A 21909-nucleotide genomic window follows, 5' to 3' on the forward strand; every position below is an offset into this window, starting at 1 on the left:
TACATATTTGGGATAAGGGTCTTCGCGACATCTGATCACTAGGCAATTAGACTTGGACTTGACTTGTGGTTTATTACCATCCTTGAAATTCATATTGTGGGCTTGAGCATTTGTCTGGAGACAAAGGCTTGATGGCATATCATTTCCTTGCGCTATTCGATTGCCCAACTGCGCCGGACCCTTTAATAACTGGCTCACGTCAGGATAACGCAATAATTGCGTACCTCCAGCCCCTTGGCAACTTTGGCTGGCTTCGCCGATATAAGCTGCAATCGAAGATTTTATGATATCTCGAATGTCCTGGGTCTGAATGGCAGCTTCAGGCCGCAACATCTGTTCATGTATTTGCGAGATGCCATGTTGTTGGGGCAAGGAAACACCCGAGACATCTACTGATTGACGGGGCAGGGCTGAAAACTCGGTTCGGCCAGAAGAGTCAACTTGCAATGGAAGAAAGGGGCCTAATTTTGTATTCACATCATTTTGTAGGTGGGTTTGACTAATTATTACTGTTTTTGGATTTTCCACTAAAGCAGAGGTCTTCTCCACATTAAAACCCTTAGTTACCATGGAACTTACATTGTTCAAAGGTTCGGTAGAAGCCCCGGGTATGTCTGACATGTATGATTTGATGGATGTTCTAATTTCCTCTCTGAGTACCGCTAAATTCACTTGACTCAGAAGCCCATCACTCCCACCCGTGGGTGGCCTGGTCTGTATGTCAACTTGTCCCAGATTACATAGTCCTACACCATCAAAGTTATTATCACTGGGGTCAGTATTATTTAATGTTTTTGAAGAATTAGTGCACCGTGCCGAGTCTTGGGCACCCATGCCAGCTGAAATAGTGACCAAATCGTCCAGGGGCCCATAAGGCATGAAGGTTTGAATAGCTTCTTTGGGGCCTGATTTTACCAAATTGTCTTTTCCAGGTTTTGCAGTTTGTTTACGTCTAGAAAGGGCTTTGATGAACTTACGGCCTGCAACCTGGGAACTGGCACCCCTGCCTTTCGTAAATAGTTTTCTGGAGGCAGTGGGCAGCGGGTCAGTAACTACCGCCGATGTTTTAGTTAGATTCATCGTAATAGGTTTAGATTAAAAGAATGTATTGTTTGGCAATACTGTGGTAGGTAAGGTCTCTTTCTCCTTGATCTGGCCATCAGGGTCATGGGTAACTATGCTATCAATACATTTGCTGAGATTGTTTTGTACTGTATCTCTATTGGATATAGATGGATCAGATTCGGCAACCATTTGCCCGGCTGGTTGATTACAACCATTGGGATCTACCTCACACAGACTTCGGTTATTTTCTGTTTCAGACAGTACACACACTTGTATACAATCAGCATTCATTATGCTACATGACTCAGGCCGATAGCCTTGAACAGTCTCAACATTGGACCACAAGGTCACTTGCTCGACAGGCGGTTTTTGTGAAAGCACCGCTATACCATTACTGCATTGCTCTAGTAAGATGGTTTGATGATTGAGCTTACCATCTAGTACTTCATAAAGCTTCGCTAATGCAAGCAACGCAGTATTCATGGCGCTAAGAGTATTATTAAGCGCCGGGGCTTCTGGAAAAGAAAACCGCTTGGAGCAGTTCTTATTAATGAAAAAGTCAGACTCTCGATGGGGTTCCTCAAACCTTGTCCTTCGAGGAGTCGGAGCAATGAAAGAGGGCGATTCATCAATACAATTGGAGTTAGACATTTGATTATTGTCTGGGGGGGTTTGATGACAATTTTCAGTAGGCTTCACCCCTCCTCCAGAATTGCTTACCTGGTTTTCTGGCCCCATTGTATTATCTGGCTGTAATTGAATTAGATCCCCAGTATTTGAACAAATGTACATAACATCAGCTAAGGGAGAGCTCGGTCCTCCCGAAGTGTTCACAAATTCCATGACTTCCTCATCAATTTCCCCTGGTCGAACAAGCTCCTCATGGGCAGCACACAAACAATGTTGGGCTGCCACTAAGCAACAAAAGGGCTCCAACATTGGCTGCGTGCACACATCAACCTGGGGCCGGGACTCTCCACCACCCTGAGGATCATCCAGAGTACAGGCTGTCACAAGAGTCAAATCAGTCACTTCGCTTGAAAGATTGGGGGTTACATGCACATCAGCAACAATCAATGTACTAGGGATTTCATTCATATTTTCGACTTCGACAACACCAATGGATTTTACATGTGTGCTAGTAATGGACAAAGGTCCAGAACTATCACTCACACTGGCCTCAGCCAACACGCTCTCTAACCCAGTCTCCGAACATAATGATTGTATTGGGGTCAAAGGTGGCGGAGGACTGGTTAACACACGCACATTAGACCCACTCTCTAGGTTGGACAGGGTGTCTTGGGAATAATACAAACAAATGTCAGATGAAAGTGATATTGAGCGCTGGAGATTATGCTTTTTGCGGTTTAGTCTAGTATTAATTTTGTTCGCTGCCATTTCTAAATTAAATAATTGGCCAGGATTAATTACAGGCATGCCTGATGTTAATTTAAATTTTTTACTGACCGTAGTTGACATAATATGTTGGTGATCAACTAATTAGGCAGAGCGAGAAAACAGCCGCAGCACGCTTGCACGCGAGACAGCAAGACAGCCCACTCAGCAACCACTCTTGCTAAACGCGCGCGCTAAACGCGCAGCGTTGATGGTTTTGAAGAGGTTGCTGGGAAAGGGGCAGGCAGGAAGTCGAGAAATGACCCAAAAATCGCCAATGACATGGACTGGTTACACAATGTACTATGGAAAAACAGAAAAAATAAGAAAAATGAGCCACTATTCACTGAATAAAGTCAATCAATTCCTTAGTAGACCCTTTTAAAAACAATTTGTACCAAAGTTCCAGTTCCACAGAAGCAAACAAAGTCCAATCCAAAATCGATCTTTGCACAGGAGACAGGACACAGGAGCAGCGTGGGAGACAGCAAGACAGCCCACTCAGCAACCACTCTTGCTATACCACCTGCACATGTACATGTAGAATATGTACATGACACACATGCTGTAAGTGGATGTTCAGCGTCTGTATAAAATGTACATGTAGAATATGCACATTACACATGCTCTGAATCAATGTACAGATGTTATGTAAAACGTGCATGCACATACGTATGCGCCTTACATCTCAGTCGTATGAAACACTTATTTTACAACACATGCTCTTATGAGATGCACTCTTATGACACTCACACTTACAAGACTCTCATTTATGAAACAGACTCTTATGGCACACTCCTGTACAGCACAGGCTTGAATGACACAAACTTCTATAACACATGATACTTTGAGACACATACATGAAACACACTCTCAACACACATGCTTTTAAAGCACACCCTTATTACACATACACTGTGTTGTTACAATAATATGATACACTCAGAATGAGTGTACATCTTCTAAACACACTGTACATGTACATGCAGGATATGTACATTCCACAGTCAGAATCTATATGTGTTTTCATCATAAAATATACACAGTTATGTAGAATATGTACATTATACACACGTATGCTACTATACTTATGAAAATAAAATCACATCAAAGTCAGGACTGTGATGTGAGTGTTCATGGGATGTAAATTGCGTACAGGTTTGAATGGACAAACTCATATACGCCTCTTGTACATATTGGAAACTCACATCAAAGTTAAAGCTCACTTTAATATGAGCTTTCAAATGTACAGGAGGCATACAATACTTGATCAGAATGAATATTCATTTTTCATACAAGCTCTACTTGTATGTGTGAGAGATGAACATTTCATAGATGATAGCTAACATACCTATGAATACTCACGTTAAAGTCAGGCCTAACTTTCATGTCAGTTTTCAGTTGATATAAATTGTGTATAGGTACAAACTCTAAAACTCATATACGCCTCTTGTACTTATTGAAACTTCACATGAAAGTCAAACTCAGTTGTAATGTAAGTTATCATATGTATAGGAGATATATAGGATATATGGATTGTATAACCTTTTTCTTATATGCCATATACTCACAAACCACAATGTAAGCACCAATCACTTATACGCCGTAAAACCACACAGTCTATCGATATATGCTCTTATGACACTTCCACTTATGACACTCACAACTTTGACACTCACAACACACTTTTGCGTCACTGCTACTTACAAAACATGTCCTTACGACCCAAGGTCTTGCAACATTCACCCCTATGGCATATGCTACTAAGAAAACATGACAGTTGCTCCACCACACCTGTTCTCACAACATGCATGCATGACACACACACTTACAACACACACACACTTATGACAGACACACTTACAACACACACAGTGCCTGTTACACAACTTGCTCTTATGCTATAAACATTTACGCAACATGGTCTTACAACACATGCTATTATGACACACACTTGGAGTCAATGTACAACTTGCATGTAAAAGATGTACATTTCGTATATGTACACTAATATATGTATGAAAACCATTGTGTACATGTAGTAAATTTGAAGCACATGGCTCATATGTCATACACTCATATGCTAATAACTCCTATGGCAAACACTGACTACATTCAGTTATACTACATACACTTACATGTTATACATTGTACTCCTCCCAAAAGAATACTGAAATTATAGTTAAAAAGGCCTGTCCTAATGAAGAGTTAAATGAAGAGTTAAGGTCAATCCAATCTGACTAATACTAAAGCTAAAGTGTACAAAGTGGGAATAATAATAAGGTACACACACACTGTATACTACTACAAATTCAACCATGAAATTCAAAGAATAAAGACTAACTCCATACCTTTACAAATACCAATGATCTATTTCTGCTGTGAACACCAGGGCAATGTTTAATTTTCCGTGCGCACCACATAGTGGTTGCTAGTATTGTGGTCTTGCACATATGTTGCGGTGTGCACAAACACTGATAATGATCCAACAATAGAAAATGCCAAATGGTAGTAATTCTGACAACCTGGTCCTCTGTTCAGTTGCAACATCTGTCAAAATCCTATCTCTCCTCTGCAAAGTCTGTCTGTATCCTCCTCACTTCCCTCGTATGCACAGTGAACCTGCAGTGTGATGTCAATATTCCTTCAGGACACACGTGATGATAACACATGTCTACAAATACCAGTCTGGCCTCCACTTGAGAAGGGGATGGCTTTGTTGCTACTTCTCTCTTTCTCATTTTTCATATTAAAAAAAGAACAACACCCTTACTTTCAAAACATCAGTAATCTTTCTCTGGTTGTTCTGCTTTCAGCAACAACCGGTGTGGCTCTAGCAAATCGCAAGCAAGCATGGTGTTGGGAGAGGAAGGAGGGAGTCTGCAAAACCACCCCATCCCTAAAGGGAATCCTGAAAAGGACTGCCATTTTGGAGAATTGCTCTGGGTGCCTCTCTCCTTACACATCTGTGCAAGTAACAGTGCAACTGAATCACGCAGCAGCAGATTTTAAATTCAATTATATGATTATCAATTTAAAGGCATGACTTGCCATTGTGCAAATAGTTTTTCAAATTCAGATGACTTTGATTAGCATTCACATGTATGTGATCACTGTCAAAGTTCTGATCGAACAAACTGGAAAACAACTTACAACAAACAGAACTTTGGCAAAAAAGACTAGAGACCCTAGCGCTTGTACTATAATCTATACCTGACAGGCAGCAGGTGAGTGTATGGTGTGGGTATATTGCCTAATACTCCACAATGTAAAACCCAAGTATGAGTAGATACATTCACACTGCGCACATGTCAATATAATGTATCATTTATCATTGCATGTGATTTATTAAACTGAAGGTCAGCCTAACAAGTGTTCCGAGCCACTGCTCTTCTTCTGAGGCTGAGTTATAACATCACATATGAATCGTTTAACAAAATCATTGATGCATTAGCATGAATCAAAAACAAAAACCAAAGTGTAGAGAAGGGGAACGGTTTTACACAAGTCCATTATCATATATTGAAAACAAATATATATATATGCAACATAAATAAGAACCACAAATTAATTAAATCATAAATGAAGATAACATGAATATTACAATCTGTCATGTAATTTCAAAAGAAATTGAATACAAATTAGTGATATGAGACATACAGACGCATAGGGAAGAGAAAAGGAATACAAGCACAGCAATAATTATTCATGTCCATTTGGATGTACAAGAACAGTCTAGGGATAGGGTTTGTTACCTGAGGTCTTCATGAGTGCAGTCCGAAAGTTAATTAGTTCAATGTGGTTTGACAGTGACACTTGGACATGTACTTTATCCAGAAGGCAGAGCCCAAGATCCGATGAATCAAACCTCTATGAGAGTATGTTAAGGCTTTGGCGATGTATCTTTAAGCTAGGGATGTGAATTTTAGCATTCCTCGGTCAAACTTAAGGTGTTATTTGTAGGTAGTAAATTGTCAAGGGCCAGGTCATCTGTGTGTAGTGAATGGGGATAGGACATTTAGGGGTGAATGGTTAGTTGGAGGACAAAAGGAAGCTTGGGATTACTGTCATTTTTTAAGGAGTTTTAGTACTAGACTGAACCGGAAAAATGATGTTCAGGTTTGAATAGGACCCACGTATTATAAAAGGCGAGGTGTAATCTGTAATCTGTCTGTAACGTGCCGATTTTGCAAAGTCATATGAAAATGCATATCTTATACAAATGTGTTTACTTTTTTCTAATAAAAGCACAAAAAACTCATCAACTATTAAAAAAAAAAATGCTGACCAGTTAGATATAGAAAATTCCCTTACCTTAAGTCAACAAATGTGATTTAATACACAAGTAATGACCATTTATACATCTTAAATAAAACATGTAAATTTCCTCCTTAGTAAGCAGTAGGTATTATCATTCCTCTACTAAAATGTTTTTATTCTCTTGATCTTTGAAGGATGAAGCCTCACAAGTTTGCGATTTCGGGTTTCAGACCCATTGCCAACTGAATACACACATATCTATGCAGCGAGTACAGTTGCTAATCTGTAACATGTTCTAAAGGTGCACAATAATGTTTCCATGTAATATAACTCCATCTCTGGTATTCTGCCAGCAAACCTTGACACTTTCACAAATGTAATTGCAAACAATGTACATTTTACAATGATTAATGTTGCCATACGTTTTTGTTTATGAAATTGATGATTATGGTGTTTATTTTACATGGGGCGGTTTGGGAAGGGGTAACAGCAAGTAGTGACACTTTTTCTCCTTAATTTCTCACTCTGTCCTTTTTTCAAGTACTTTGAAGGGGCACGAAGTGGAGTTAACATCTTCGCGAAGCGTGCCTCCTCTGTCTTCAAAGTACTTTTCATTTTACGTCTACATCAGGTTTTCATGTGGGTGTAAAAGGAACAGATCCCTGTGTAATCCGCATCCAGTCAGCACCTGCTAAAAACAGGTGTATTCTTTAGGGGCATCAATTTAAACGGGGCCGGTCTTTACATGGAGGTGTAAAAGCTAGGGGGTAATGGTTTTACTCAGCCATTTAATGCTCTGTCCCATTTTGGAGCAGTGGCCAAGCAAAGGAGGGGCACATGTCAGCGTTTATATCCCCACCGGGCATTCCGCATTTGTCTGGTCAGAGCGTTTCTTTGTAAGCCTGCAGGAGATGTTCATGTCTCCATACAACGAATGGAATCCAGCTCGGATGTGCACTTTTTGATTCCATTGGAGTCTAATAGTAAATGCAGTCTGAAAGTGTGATTTGCAGGAAGCATTTACTTTTTTTTTTTACAAGACTGAACACAGATCAAAGTCAAATTTGCTTGGTTTAACTCTTTTCCTTTGAATTCCACATGGCAAATGATTACAAATTCAAGCAGGGGACCAGTGAGTACGATAGTGCTACCACTGGCTGCCCCCCCCCCGCACCCCACGCAATGTACACTTGAAATGAAATGAGCCTCATGAATTAATTATTGCTTGGCGAAAACGGCAGTGCTGTCCGATTTACCAGCTTGTCAGTGATAACAACATAAAACAAATGTATTGAGCAAGTGCATTGCCTTTCTCATATCTGGAATCCTTTTGTCATCTCCCGAACAGGTGTTTTTCAGGGGCGTTACAGTGAACGCAATTAGAGGATTTCCAATGAGCGCTGCCATGTTTCTTTCGTATGAGCTTTCCCTCAAGGCACTGAGAAGAAATCAAGTTGAGCCACATTCTTAAAACACAGGTGAGGTTTGTGAAATCATGTTTTGCTACATTATATGAACGTTCACTAATCCATGCAGGGATTTTTGTGTTGTGTATGTGTCCTTAGCCGGACCATTCAGACAGCCAAGCAAAATCTATAAAGTTGTGCAACATTGCATTTCTTGTACTGTGGCCGAGACACGGATGTTCTGCATGCAATCCGTGCACAGGTATACTGGGGTTAGGAGCCTTCTAGTTGAGATGGACCTGCTGGCTAATTAGAGGGGCAGACACTGCTGTAGGGGTTTACAGGCTAACATGTACCCTTCTGACGCTGATGGGTTGATTCCATGCTTTTAGTGTGAGTGATGAAATGAGTGTCATGGTTACTGGACACATGTAAGGAGTCGAAGGTCGAGATGGAGAAGGATGTTTACAATTATCCACTGCACCAGGTACCTTGTAAATGGGCGTGTATCTAAAACTGTACACACCCCAAACACACGCATATCGAGCCACACAAATAAACATGGCGGGTTCAGACTCATTAATGAGTATATACAGTAATACACTCTTCCTTTGAAACTTTCCGGAAAAACATTACATTAAACACATTCAGGCCGATTCATGGAATAAATGTGCGCCGAAAATCCCGGCGCAGAGGGGCCAATACGTGCGCTGCGCCGAAAATTAGCGAAAAGCGCAGGGAAACCAGCACACGTCGATTCATGGAAGTCCGTGCGCAAGAAAAGCAGAGGACGTGCGCTGAAAAAGCGCGCGGCGCAGGCCGGCGCACAGGTCAACCAACGTCGTGCGCCACGGCCACTGCGCTATCACTCCGAGCGCAGCGCACAGCTCTAAAGTAGGCGGAACACAGGGCGGGACACTCGGAATGGGGAATAAAATGGGGCACAACACTCGGAATGGGGAAGAATGTGGGCGGCACGGGGAAAGTATAGGAGGCAAGTGCGCGGAACGCCCACACGCTCGCATACAACACGTATTCATGGAATAGAATAGGGCAAAAAAGCGCACGCTCAAAGCAGCGCACAGGCACAAACAGGCACAAACACGACCGCCACAAGAAAGCAGGCGGTAGCGTCTCTGCGCCTGCAAGAAATGTGCGCTAAAAGGTGCGCCAACAAATAGCACCTATATACAGACATGATCAATGTCCAATACTGTGGCCCTCCAGGACAAATGACGTACAAAGGGGTACCCACAAACACAGACACGCGCTGAGAGTGTGCGTGCATACCGGGGTGCGCGGGAAGTTGCACACGCGATATGGCCGGGTACGTGGATTACAGGGGTGCGCGGGAAGTTCCACACGCGATTAGTCAGGGTACGTGGATTGCAGGGGTGCGCGGGAAGTTGCACACGCGATATGGCCGGGTACGTGGATTTCAGGGGTGCGCGGGAAGTTCCACACGCGATTAGTCAGGGTACGTGGATTGCAGGTGTGCGCGGGAAGTTCCACACGCGATATGGGCGGGTACGTGGATTTCAGGGGTGCGCGGGAAGTCCCACACGCGATATGGCCGGGTACGTGGATTTCAGGGGTGCGCGGGAAGTTCCACACGCGATATGGCAGGGTACGTGGATTTCAGGGGTGCGCGGGAAGTTCCACACGCGATATGGCCGGGTACGTGGATTTCAGGGGTGCGCGGGAAGTCCCACACGCGATTAGTCAGGGTACGTGGATTTCAGGGGTGCGCGGGAAGTTCCACACGCGATATGGCAGGGTACGTGGATTGCAGGGGTGCGCGGGAAGTCCCACACGCGATTAGTCAGGGTACGTGGATTTCAGGGGTGCGCGGGAAGTCCCACACGCGAATTGGCTGTGTGCTCCCAGGCATTACCTGTACACCCTCCACGGCCCCTGCAGGCAGCACACACCACAGGGAACTACCCTGCACACCTGCTCATGTCTCCCACCACCCCCACCCCCCATCCACCAGGGACACCCTCCACCAGGCCCCCACCCATGTCTCCCACCACCCCCACCCCCCACCCCCCAGGGGCACCCTCCACCAGGCCCCCACCCATGTCTCCCACCACCCCCACCCCCCATCCACCAGGGACACCCTCCACCAGGCCCCCACCCATGTCTCCCACCACCCCCACCCCCCATCCACCAGGGACACCCTCCACCAGGCCCCCACCCATGTCTCCCACCACCCCCACCCCCCATCCACCAGGGACACCCTCCACCACCCCCAGCACTGTGGGGAACCTGCCAGCAGGCCCCCACCCATGTCCAACCCATGTCTCCCACCACCCCCACCCGCAGCACTGTGGGGAACCTGCCAGCAGGCCCCCACCCATGTCCAACCCATGTCTCCCACCACCCCCACCCCCAGCACTGTGGGGAACCTGCCAGCAGGCCCCCACCCATGTCCCCCTGACCCCAGGTCCTGACGATACACAATCACACACACATACACAATGGGTGCAAGTGAATGTCAAAACCCATATCATGACATGTAAGAAACCAAAGAGAAAATAACACAAGTGTAAGATAATATAAAAATGTATTAAAAACAAAAATCAAGTAAACCAATAAAACATACAACTATGTGGCAAAGTAAATAAAATGTCCATGTCCGAGAACAAAAATGATAAACCAAAAAACAAAGGATTAAAAAATCAATAGAATTTGTCCAAAGCAAAACCATGTAGTAGGAAATCAAAGAAAAACCATTACGTCATGGTGCAAACAATAAACAAATTAAAAAATGTATCTCCCAAAATATAACAATATATACAGGAATGTTCCAGGGTCCATGAGCCCAACACCACAAATGAAACCTAATACTAACTAATAAAATAAATATGTACAAAAAAGTGGCCATTGTCCGAGCGGTCCAAAATAATAAAAATAAATAAAGGAAACCTAGCACTAACTAACTAAAAAACTATATACAAAGGCAGCGGGCTAGTCCTGCGGCTCACTTGGTGATGCTGGCCAGGGCATCCTCGAACTCCATGTCAATGTCCTGGAGGCGGGACTCTGTCCTGGCCCCGAGGTCTCGCAGGGACAACCCCATGTGCTCACCAAAATCCCTGCGAGCCTCCTCGAGGCACTCAGCCCGCCTCAATGCCCGACGCATGGAGATCTCCACCCGGGCCATGGCGAGCCGCTCCTCTTCCGCCCGCTGCCGCTCCGCACCTATCCGCTGGCCAAACTCCTCCCACACGGAACACACCGCCATGCCAGGGTTGCCCTGCCCTCCGGCCGATGCCTGCCCCTCTGATCTTGATGGCCCTGAGCCATGATGCCTCCCACGTCGAGCCCGCTGCTGCCTCCGACGCCACTGCCTCTGCCAGCACGACGGCATCCAGGCTGATGGTAACCACCGACGCCGTCGTGCACGTGCCCTGCCCGATGATGCCGGCACATCTTCCATCTGCTGGGGTCCACTTGCTGTGTCGTCCACCCCTGCTGGACCTCCGACTCCCAACTGTGGCAGGGATGGGATCCCCACCGAGCTGGCTGCATTGGTCGGGGCAGGTCCACAGGGGGCCACGGTGGCATCTGGGCCGGAAGACGGCAAGGAGAACGACCGGTGGATAGCCTGCACAGAGGAGGAGAGGGCCGTCAGATTGGCCAACACATGCAGGAACCCCCCGAACATGGCCGATCCCAATTGGGCCACGTCGGCACGGTGCACTTCGTGATGACGTGCGTGCTCCTCCCGGGAAGCACGCACGTCATCACGAATCACAGCCGTGCGCATCGCGACCCCAATCAGGACCTGCTCCACGCGGCCAGGGGTTCCCACGGCCGCAGGTGGAGGGGAGTCAGTTGACATGGACATCCCCACTACCTGCGGACGGGCCTGGGGCGGGGCATCCCTGCTGGTGCATGGCGGTGCACTCACAGGGTCAGGGACAGCGACATGCACAGGCACCTCCACGGTGACCTGTGCTGCCTCCTGCCCCTGGCCCTGGACTGCACCACTTGCACCAGCAGGGATGCTCCCACCAGGCCCCATGTGTGCACCAGTGTCGGCCTCCTCCTCCTCTGTGCAAACCACCAACCTGGATGGCTCCTCACCGTCTCCCGCTGTAGCAGGCCCCTGTGGGGGCTCACCCACCCCTTCCGCTGCAGCCGTGGGGGCATCCCCGCCGCCTTGCTCCACAGCGCCGTCTCCGCCCTCTTCTTCACTAGCCGCTGCGTAGAGGGAGACAAAGGACACAAGCATCAGGCTACTGTAAAATGGTCCCCTAGACAGGAAGCAATAGCAGATGAGCACCCCTGTCAAAGTACACTTCCATCATGTCCCTCCACAACACATGGGTCAGTCCAGGCAAAACACACACAGTAACAGGCATGGTGTATGCCATGCACATTTCCATGCATGTCCAATTGACTCTTGAAACATTCAATGATATGTAACTCACATGCATCATGGCTCATGCATATCACATGCACACACTTCACCTCAGTCACATCCATCTGGCCCCAAACACAACGAACACAGGCGAAACAAGGGTAAGTTGGGTGCGTCACAGAATCTGTGCATTGTCACACACATGTGTCATGCATCCATGGCATGCACAAGTCACAGACACGCAGGTCAGGCACACAGACATGGCTACCATATATGTACCTGGCATCAGCACCCATCCTTCACCCCCATCCATGTCCAGGTACAGAGACTGGCATGCTCTCATGTCCTAAATCTGCATAGGGCTCCCCATGCCACATTTCAACACATGCAACAACCATGTGGGTCACACATCACTGGTCGCACATGCATTACCATGATGTCCCTGCACACATACATGCATACATGGCCCATGGCACACATACAGGCAAGTATCATAGAACCAGCACACCGCGACATGCCCTGTCTCACACAGTAATGCTTGCACACTTACCGCTCAACTCCAGACGGGCCTCCCTCTCAAGGACCTGGGCGTGGAGCGCTGGGCGTACGCGTTCCAGGACCCTCTTCTGGATGGAACTCATGCGGCCCCGGCCCCCCTCCATGAGGCGCCGGGCCTTCACAAGGGTCCTGGACCTCAAGTCCTCCCAGCGCTTCTTGATCTTCTGGACGTTGCGGGTTGCCACCCCCTCCGCGTTGATGGCAACCACACAGTCGGCCCAGATCCTCTCCCGTCCTTCCTTGCTGGCGCGGGACGATCCAAAGAGGGCATCATACTGCCCCAGGACATGCTCCACCAGGACACCAACTTCGGTGGCAGTGAAGCTGGTGCCCCTCTGCCCCTCTGGCCTGGGGTTGCCACTGGTGCCAGATGTCGAAGTGCCCGACATGGCAACCCCAGAGGCAGGTGTGGGTGGGCAACTGGGTCCTGGGGCTGGGCTGTGGAGCGATGTAATCCCAGTTGGGAGTCTTCAGTTCCAGCAGGGGTGGACACAGCAACTGGACCCCTGCAGATGGCTGATGTGCAGGCACCAAATGGCAGGGCACGGTGGCAGCAGGCAGGCAGGCAGGCAGGCAGCAGCAGATAGCACGTGGGAGGCTGCTCAGGGCACTGGGGGGGCAGTAACTCGGCCTTCTGGGCAGGAGCGTGGTGTTCCGTGTGTTTTCGGGTGGCCAGCTTGATACGGAGTGATTTGGCACGTGAAATTCCTGCACGTCAGCGTGAAATCCGAGGAAAGGGCCTTAGCGCGTAAGTGCGTCAGCACGCATACGCGATTCTATTGGACCAGAGTCCCTCACCGCGTAAGCGCGTCTGACGTGATCCGCACGGGCATTCCCCACTCAGCACGTGATGACGGAGCACACGTGGAAATACTGCACGTCAGAGTGTCATCGCGTGTAATTGGCCAAAGGTGCGCGTACACGCGATTGGCCAATGTACGTGTATTACATCGCGTGTAATTGGCCAAAAGTGCGCGTACACGCGATTGGCCAATGTACGTGTATTACATCGCGTGTAATTGGCCAAAAGTGCGCGTACACGCGATTGGCCAATGTACGTGTATTACATCGCGTGTAATTGGCCAAAAGTGCGCGTACACGCCATTGGCCTATGTACGTGTATTTCAGGGGTGCGCGGGCACTTACACACGCAAGTACGTCAGCGCACCTGTATGCCTGCTGCGTGGGAATTTCCACATGCTATTGGAGTGGGAACTAGATTCCAGGGGTGCGAGGGTCACACGCTCGCCTAGAACACGCGCAAGGCATTAATTTGCGCACTTATCAATAAACAAGCCAGATGCCAGGATGAACATACCGTTCCTAGCAGCAGTGGCAGTGGGCTACCAAAGGAGGAGGAGGAGGAGAGTCAGGGCCAGAATATTCACACCCAGAACCAGCCTATTCGGGATGCCTGATGACCAGGTGTATGGGAGGTACAGGTTTCCAGCACACATCATACTGGACCTGGTCAGTGAGTGGGAGGATGACCTCACATCACCCACCCTGTGCTCCCAAGCACTCAGCCCCCTGCAGAAGGTCCTGAATGTACTGCACTTCTTGGCCACTGGATCCTTTCAGCGGACAAGTGCCATAGTGGGTGGTGTGTCACAGGCCACGCAGTCACGCTGCCTACACCAGGTCTTGAACATCATCACTGCACGGCCATCAGTCCGCAGGCACATATATCTCCCCAGGACTCATGCAGAAAGGCGGACGTGCATCCAGGAATTCTATGGTGTGGCTCAATTCCCCAAAGTGCTTGGTGCAATTGACTGCACACATGTGGCTCTACGTCCACCCAGGGCAACAGAGCACATCTATAGAAACCGCAAGCACTGGCATTCCATCAACGTGCAAGTTGTATGCAATGCCAAGGGAATAATCACATCAGTATATGCCAACTATCCCGGGTCCACCCACGACAGCTTCATCTACAGAATGTCTACCCTATGCCGGGACCTAGAGGCTGGCCAGCATGGAGATACATGGCTGCTTGGTGAGCATGAATGCCACTGCACATGCATGCATGTCAGATACTGGGTCATGACACAACACCACTAATGATACCCATCACCACCTCCGCAGGGGACAGTGCCTACCCTATCAGCCCCCACATGATGACCCCAATCCGGAACCCCACCACGCCACCCAAGGTAAGGTACAACACAGCCCACATTGCAACACGGGGCATAGTGGAGCGCACATTCGGAGTGCTGAAGTCACGCTTTCGCTCCCTTGACCGTTCTGGCGGGCAGCTGTTATATGCTCCCCGAATAGTGTGCAGGATCATAGTGGCAGCATGTGTCCTGCACAACGTTGCAACACGCCGGGGCCTGCCCGTGGACATGGTGGTGCCCCCACATCCACAACCACATGCACGCCCGCTGCGCATGGGAGGGGAAAGGGCACGGGGGGAAGCAGCCCGTACGCAACTGGTGGCCAACTTCTTCACCTAGGAATCACAGTGCTGGCTAGTGCACACTGCTCTGGCACATACCATCTGACAATCAATGATGACACTACCTGACAATGTCACAAAATTACTTGACAATAAACTGTCAGATACACTTCAGCCTGAGATTGTTAACATGGAAGTGTCACTATGTGTGCACCCCTACCTACACATACACCAGCAATGCATCACAACGAAAAGACACAACTCCATCAATCAAATATGCATTGCCACAGGCGATTCACTACATGACAACATTGCCATGTCACCCATTCCCTTCACAGTCCCGCCACTGAGGACACCATGTCATGGTATGTGAGAGCAAACAAACTGGCCATCACAACATGACACCGGTGTCACAAATAGCAGTGCCCCAAATGGTACATAGCCGCACTTGAACAGCTAACCGCGCTGGAGCCACTACTACACACCTGTGTAAGAGTAATTTCAATCAAATTACACACCAACCCACCCTGAAGCCCACCCAAACAAGACACAATGCATGTAATCAATGGTAGTCTCATTACCTGATTCTGCTGGTATGTCCTCACCGTCCAGATGTACAGTGATGGCGCCACGCAAAAGTGTCAGTGCACATCTACCGACATGTAGTCTGACTCCAGAGAGTATGCCCGTGTGAAGAACTGTGTGAAATACCTGCAAAACATGAGCAACATATGTAAGTAGAGGCACATATCAAACCATCATGCATAGTTAGGTGCAACAACAATGTACACTATGAATGTCTACACAGTATTGACTATGGACTGGCCAACAGCTCATGGGAGTCCAATGTCACCGTGTAATTTGCTGTCACTTGGGCACACCCTTTGCAAGCCCATGGAAACGGAAGCAGGAGGGGTGTGGATGTCTGCTACCCAAGCATCGAAACCAAACTCAGGACAAGCCTGCATGTGCCCAGCCACAATACAGCAATACAGTGTATGCCCAGGTACCCACACAAGGCAACACTCTTGGAAAAGAAAAAAAAATATTGAGAAAAAATGGCCATGAAAGGGCCGGCGGGGGGGGGGCCACCTATGAGGTCCGAGGACAGGATGCACGCCACAATCCACCTGTGTGGATCATGGGAAACTAAAACACCCCATAGGCTCGTGGCCCACACGGCTACTCTGTTGTGGGAGATGAGTCACTATCGCTCTGGCCAGACCCTGCAGCTGACTCAGGAGGTGGGGGAGCTGCCTCAGAAGATGGTGTGACAATGGGAGGCAGCCCACGCAAAGCACGAGTTTGCTCCTCCATGGCTGCAAGCAGGCGGGTCTGGTAGTTCTGGTTCTGGGTTGTAATCATGCGGAGGTCCCCATGCAGTAACTTCCGGGATGACCTGACCTCCGCACGAGTTGCCTGCATCTCGGCCGAGAGCGTCCGTGTCAGACGCTCCAGCTGCTCCTCTGTCCTTCTATGGGATGAAGCCTCAAGCTCTAACAGGGTCGACCTGAGGTGATGGAATTCTTCCCTCAGGCCTTCCCTGTGGCGCTGGGACTCCATGGAAAGTGATTCCCGCAGAGTCGCCAGTGCCGCCCGCCTGTCCATGTTGGACGCCAACATATCCTCCCTGTGTGCCTGGCAGATGGACTCTGTAGCCTGCTCCAGTCGCTCCATCAGCCTTTCTGGGGGGACAATGGAAGTGGCCACCCTATCCATGGCCTGTGCAATCATCTCGGATGATGCTGCCTGTTGGTTGGCCATACCGTAGATGGATTGCTCCCAAGCGGTATTGCCAGGTGGCATACGGCCACCACGTTGACGGGCACCACACCTGCCTGGGGCAAGGCGGACTGCGCCTTGCTGTGCCGGCAAGGCCTCAGGCTGCAGGACTGCATTCCCTCTCTGATCTGCAGCCCCAGGAACAGGATCAGAGATTGTGTGGTGTGGCCCTGCATCCGTAACCACCGGAGGCTGAGCTGCCGACACTGACATCCCCATTGAGGGCAATGGCCCGGCTGCAGGTGGGTCGGACAGAGGAGATTCTCTCCCAAGAACACTCACCTGCGACTGCACATAGGTGTCATCCTCCGAGTCTACACCTGAATACTGCTCGGGGGAGGAACCCCCAGAGACACCCCTCGACAGCACGACCTGCAGCACTTGTGGGTTTTCACCCACAAACACACCACGTCCCTCACTTGTGGAAGGTCGGCCCGGGTTGCCCTCCTGGGACGGCTCAACCACCACATCCCCAGCATCAACAAGTGCTTCGTCCCCTGCAAAGACATGAAAGAGAAAAATGGAAACAGGCATTAGCACCATGGCATGCAACAAGGGCTGATGAACAACAGAGGCAGTAGTTCTACGACACATGTCCCACATGACTGGGAGACCTCCTATGCATTCACCATCACTGGGTCTGTAGGGGAGGCTCAGGGCATACAATGTACAGATTGGAGAGCAACGCCTGCTCACCATGCTGCCTAGCACTGCCATCACACATTGGCCGGTGATTGCCATGTCAAAGGCACATGCCATCACACACATGGCATGTGACATAGCCACCAAGTGAAGAGGGAGAGGAGCGCAACTTTTTTGGATTTCAACCACTCTGGTCCTGACATTGCATCATCACATCAATAAGTTAACATGTTGTACATGGATCTGCTAGTCCAAATTGGCCACGATGCACAGTGCCTTGTCTACATCAACAAAATGCAGTAAACAATGAGATTCCACCTCCCCATCACCTGTAAAGGAATCATATAGCATTCGTGAAGCACCGGTCCAGAAATGTATGAAGGTACAGCGGAGCACTGAGGGGTGGTGGGGCAGAAGGGGATGCCAGTCAACAATCCTACTGGTGCTGGTGTCATTCATGTCACGCAAGTGCAGGGGTGGGTGGCACAATGAAGTGCAAGGGGAAGTGGCGGCTGGAAGTGCTGTACAAGGTAAGTAGGACTTAACGTCAAGGGCAGATGGTGTTAGGCGCAGACAAGTGCTGGGGGGGGTGGCCTATAGGGGTACAGATACAATCGTGCAGTGCTGTGGGCTCGGAGGGGACAGGGGAGGTACACACTGCATCTGGCTCGGCAAGGTCCTTGCAGATTTCTATGTGTCCTGCAGAGTTGTCACATGCCGCAGATATGTGCCCTTGGATTGGGGATCTCATCTTGGTGAAAAGGGTGAGGCGCTATTGCCTTTGGAGCATGTGGCAGGCCAGTTTGCCAGAGGATGAGCATGATGCAGGACATTCCCTCTCTGCCACCCGGCACCTGTGGTCTGGGTTCACAAGATCCGAGTCATGCCAGGACTCTGCATTGGCATGGGGCTTCAGACAGGTGGTCATGACCGTGGCAAAGACATCCAGTGTACCTGACATAGAGTGGAGCATGGAGTGGGCCCTGTCAGGATGGGAGTGAGCCTAAGGGGGAGCTGGATGGGGGGGAGATCTTGGCAGCATGAGCCTCGACTGACACACACTTCATGGGTTGGAATACCAAGAAGGTGTGTGACAGTGGTGAGGGTGGCTTTGCCTGTGGGGTGGTGAGGGTGAGCTAGGAGGAGAGGAGAATGTGATCACTCCAGGAGAGAGGAGTGCAGAGATGGACGGAGAGGGGAAAGTCAGATGAGATCAGAGCATCAAGAGTGTGCCCTGCAGAATGAGTAGGGACAGACGGGAGTCTAGAGGGTGAGAGGGAGTTGCTGAGGTCACAGAAAGGTCACGTGGGGGGGTCAACAAGCATGCAGGTGGATGCGTACAGCACCAAGGAAGAGGATTTCTGTGTCTGGGGACATGAGTGAGGAGGAGAGGTGAGGACACTCAGAAAGGAAGTAGTACATTTGACCAGTTTTCCCAGACACAGTACGCACAGTTTGTGAATGTCAAGGTGTGGTAGAGAGAGACGTCACACAAGCCATTCCAGAGTGGAGTAGGTCTAAGTAGGAGTGACAGTGGCAGGAATACCCTCAGGGAAGCCAAGGGCACACCCCCCCTGCACAGTAGTGGCGGGCCAGGGAGAGGGTCTCCTGAACATCAGGTAGGAGTGTGTGAAGGATGCAGACAGAGCTGGCCGTCAGACATGTTTCCATGAGACCAAGGATGTCAAGGTGCATAACCTCATGTAAGTGACAGATATCGGAGGAATGCCTGATGCAGCCGCAGTGAAAGGAGTGTAATTGTGGAGGAGGTTGACAGCCTTGGAGGACTTACGGGGAGTGCTAGAGATCAGAGGTGCAGCATGTGTAGGAGTTGGAGTGGGAGGCGGAGAAGGATCATGGGAGGGTGCAGGGAGGCAGTGCAGGATTGATGAGGAGAGAGGAGGGGGGACAGCAGGAGAGGAAAGGAAGTTGATGAGATGTGGGTAGCATTTCTCAAGGAGAATGAGGTTGGCCTAAGGGCCTTGGACTGAGATGCTCCCATTACCATGCACATCAATTGTGGCCTCTGAGGATTGGAAGGAGGCCAGGAGTACACCCCAACGGGTCCCACCATTGATGGTGGAAGAGGAGCAAGGAGAGAGGACAGGGACCATGTGAAGGGTCTATGGGACAGGCAAAGGCATGTATGAGCAGATGTCAGTGAGAGTTAGCTTTGAGTAGGCTCAGATGCACTTGTCAGCAATAGGGTGGGTCGCATTGGAGGGCAGGGTGCCCTCATTTGACTGTTAGCAAGCAGGTGTCGTGAGTAGGGCACGATGGTCTGAACTGTAGAAGTCAGGGAAGATAGACCATGAAGAGCAGCATGGAGTGTGAGGGAATGGGGCTCGAAACCAGACGGTACCAAAGCACACAGGTAGGAGGTGGATGTCAAGGCAACATCCACAGTATGACAGCATGTTGGTTGGCATTTATATACAGAGGACGCATTAGCATGTGGTATCATTGCATGTCAGGCATGTGAAGATGAAACTTGAATGGCTGGGGGAAAGTATAGGAATGGTATGTAAGACATCAGATGAATAGACAGGGGAGTATGAGCAACAATGTACTGACAAAATGACAATTCAAGGGCAACTTCCATGGTGTAGGGCCATATGTGCACTGTTGCCAGTTGGGATAGTGCTGTGGGCAGATGGTGTTGCACTGAACATACTGGATGAGGCACATGGGTGCCACTATCAACTCTGCCACACACCCCCTTGACAGGCACCCAACATGAATGCTTCACACACACACCATGCACATGGATAATACACACATGCATGTGCACTCACCGGATGATGCCTCGTAATCAGGGAGATCTCCCACACCTTGGAGTTGTCCCTCGGTGACGTAGGATCCAGCTACGGACTCGTGTGGTGTGAGTTCTATTTCCTGTGCTGGGGACCCACCTCCAGTCACCAAGGTTGCGGCATGACTTGAGGCCAGCTTATCCTTTGCCCTGCGCTTAAGGTCATTCCAGCGCTTCTGTCAATCACTAGCTGTGCGCCTCACTACTCCAAGGGCACTTATTCTGTCAGCAATGGTCTGCCAGTGTGCCTGGCGTCTGGCATGTGTGGTCTTGGACCCTGCAACGATGACCATTTCCCTATCATGATCTGACACATACTGAACAAGTGCATTCAGTTCGGCGTCTGTGAAGCTTGGCTTCCTTGATGGGCCGGACTGTGCAGCCGTGCCTGGGGCATCAGCCTGTGCCGGACGTGCACTCTTCCTCTTGCGCTTGGAAGGGGGTGGGGATCCAGAGTGTCCTACACCGCTGTGGACACTAGGGGCAGGAGCCGTGGTGGACTCAGTACTGGGTGTGTGGGATTGCACACTCAGCATGGGAGTAGGTGCAGGCATTGGGGGTAGTGGGATGGGGTCAGGCCTGATCTGAGGTGCATGAACTAGGACCGACACAGTCTTGGCAGGGTGTATGAGAGGTGGGGTGGATGGAGCCACACCCTGGCTACGGGGGCCAGCAGATGACCTATCTGGCATAGATGCGCGTGCCCTGATGACACCAATGTGCACCGGTGCACGTGCAGTGGACCTGCTGACCTGGATGTCAGCGATGGGATCACCCTCGGACAGGTCTGGGTGCCACAATGGGCTGGTCCGACAAGGGCTGTACAGGGTTGGTATCAGCCACATGACCCTCAACTGGGGGGGGGGCATGGGTGTCCCTGACTGGTCCTCCAGACTGGGGGGGACAGGGGCACCCTGCAAGTCACAACCACGTCCCCTAGTGGATCCTCCACGGCCACCACGTGTGGCTCGGCCACCTTTGCCACCCTTACGGCTTGCACGCCTCCCAACCATGGCACTGATGTTATTGTGCGTATGGGAGTCGGTGTGCACAATTGTCCTGGGCAATTGGGTGTCAAAGGGGTTGGGTACCAGATGGTATTCGTACCCTAGTGCAGTGGCAAGGCTATATGACACCCCTGGGGAAAGATGACGGGTCACGCAACGCACAGGCACCCCAGAAAAAAGGAACGTGCACAATACCCCTCCTAGACCACGTG

General features: G+C 49.6%; 1 protein-coding gene across 8 annotated transcripts in view; it reads left to right on the forward strand.

The window, feature by feature from the left end:
• Positions 1-21909, forward strand: part of SLC25A48 (solute carrier family 25 member 48) — a 317472-nt gene that overhangs the window by 203168 nt on the left and 92395 nt on the right. For all 8 annotated transcript variants that reach the window (XR_011304518.1, XR_011304520.1, XR_011304519.1 and 5 more), the window contains one exon: positions 8069-8198. Coding sequence is in view for 5 of the 8 variants with exons in the window: in XM_069652593.1 (XP_069508694.1) it covers positions 8069-8191 (123 nt within the window). In the remaining 3 variants the exon portion in view is untranslated. The remainder of the gene's footprint in view (positions 1-8068; positions 8199-21909) is intronic.

The sequence above is a fragment of the Ambystoma mexicanum genome, chromosome 3p, assembly GCF_040938575.1.
Source record: "Ambystoma mexicanum isolate Mex_15411 chromosome 3p, UKY_AmexF1_1, whole genome shotgun sequence".
Taxonomy (NCBI): domain Eukaryota; kingdom Metazoa; phylum Chordata; class Amphibia; order Caudata; family Ambystomatidae; genus Ambystoma; species Ambystoma mexicanum.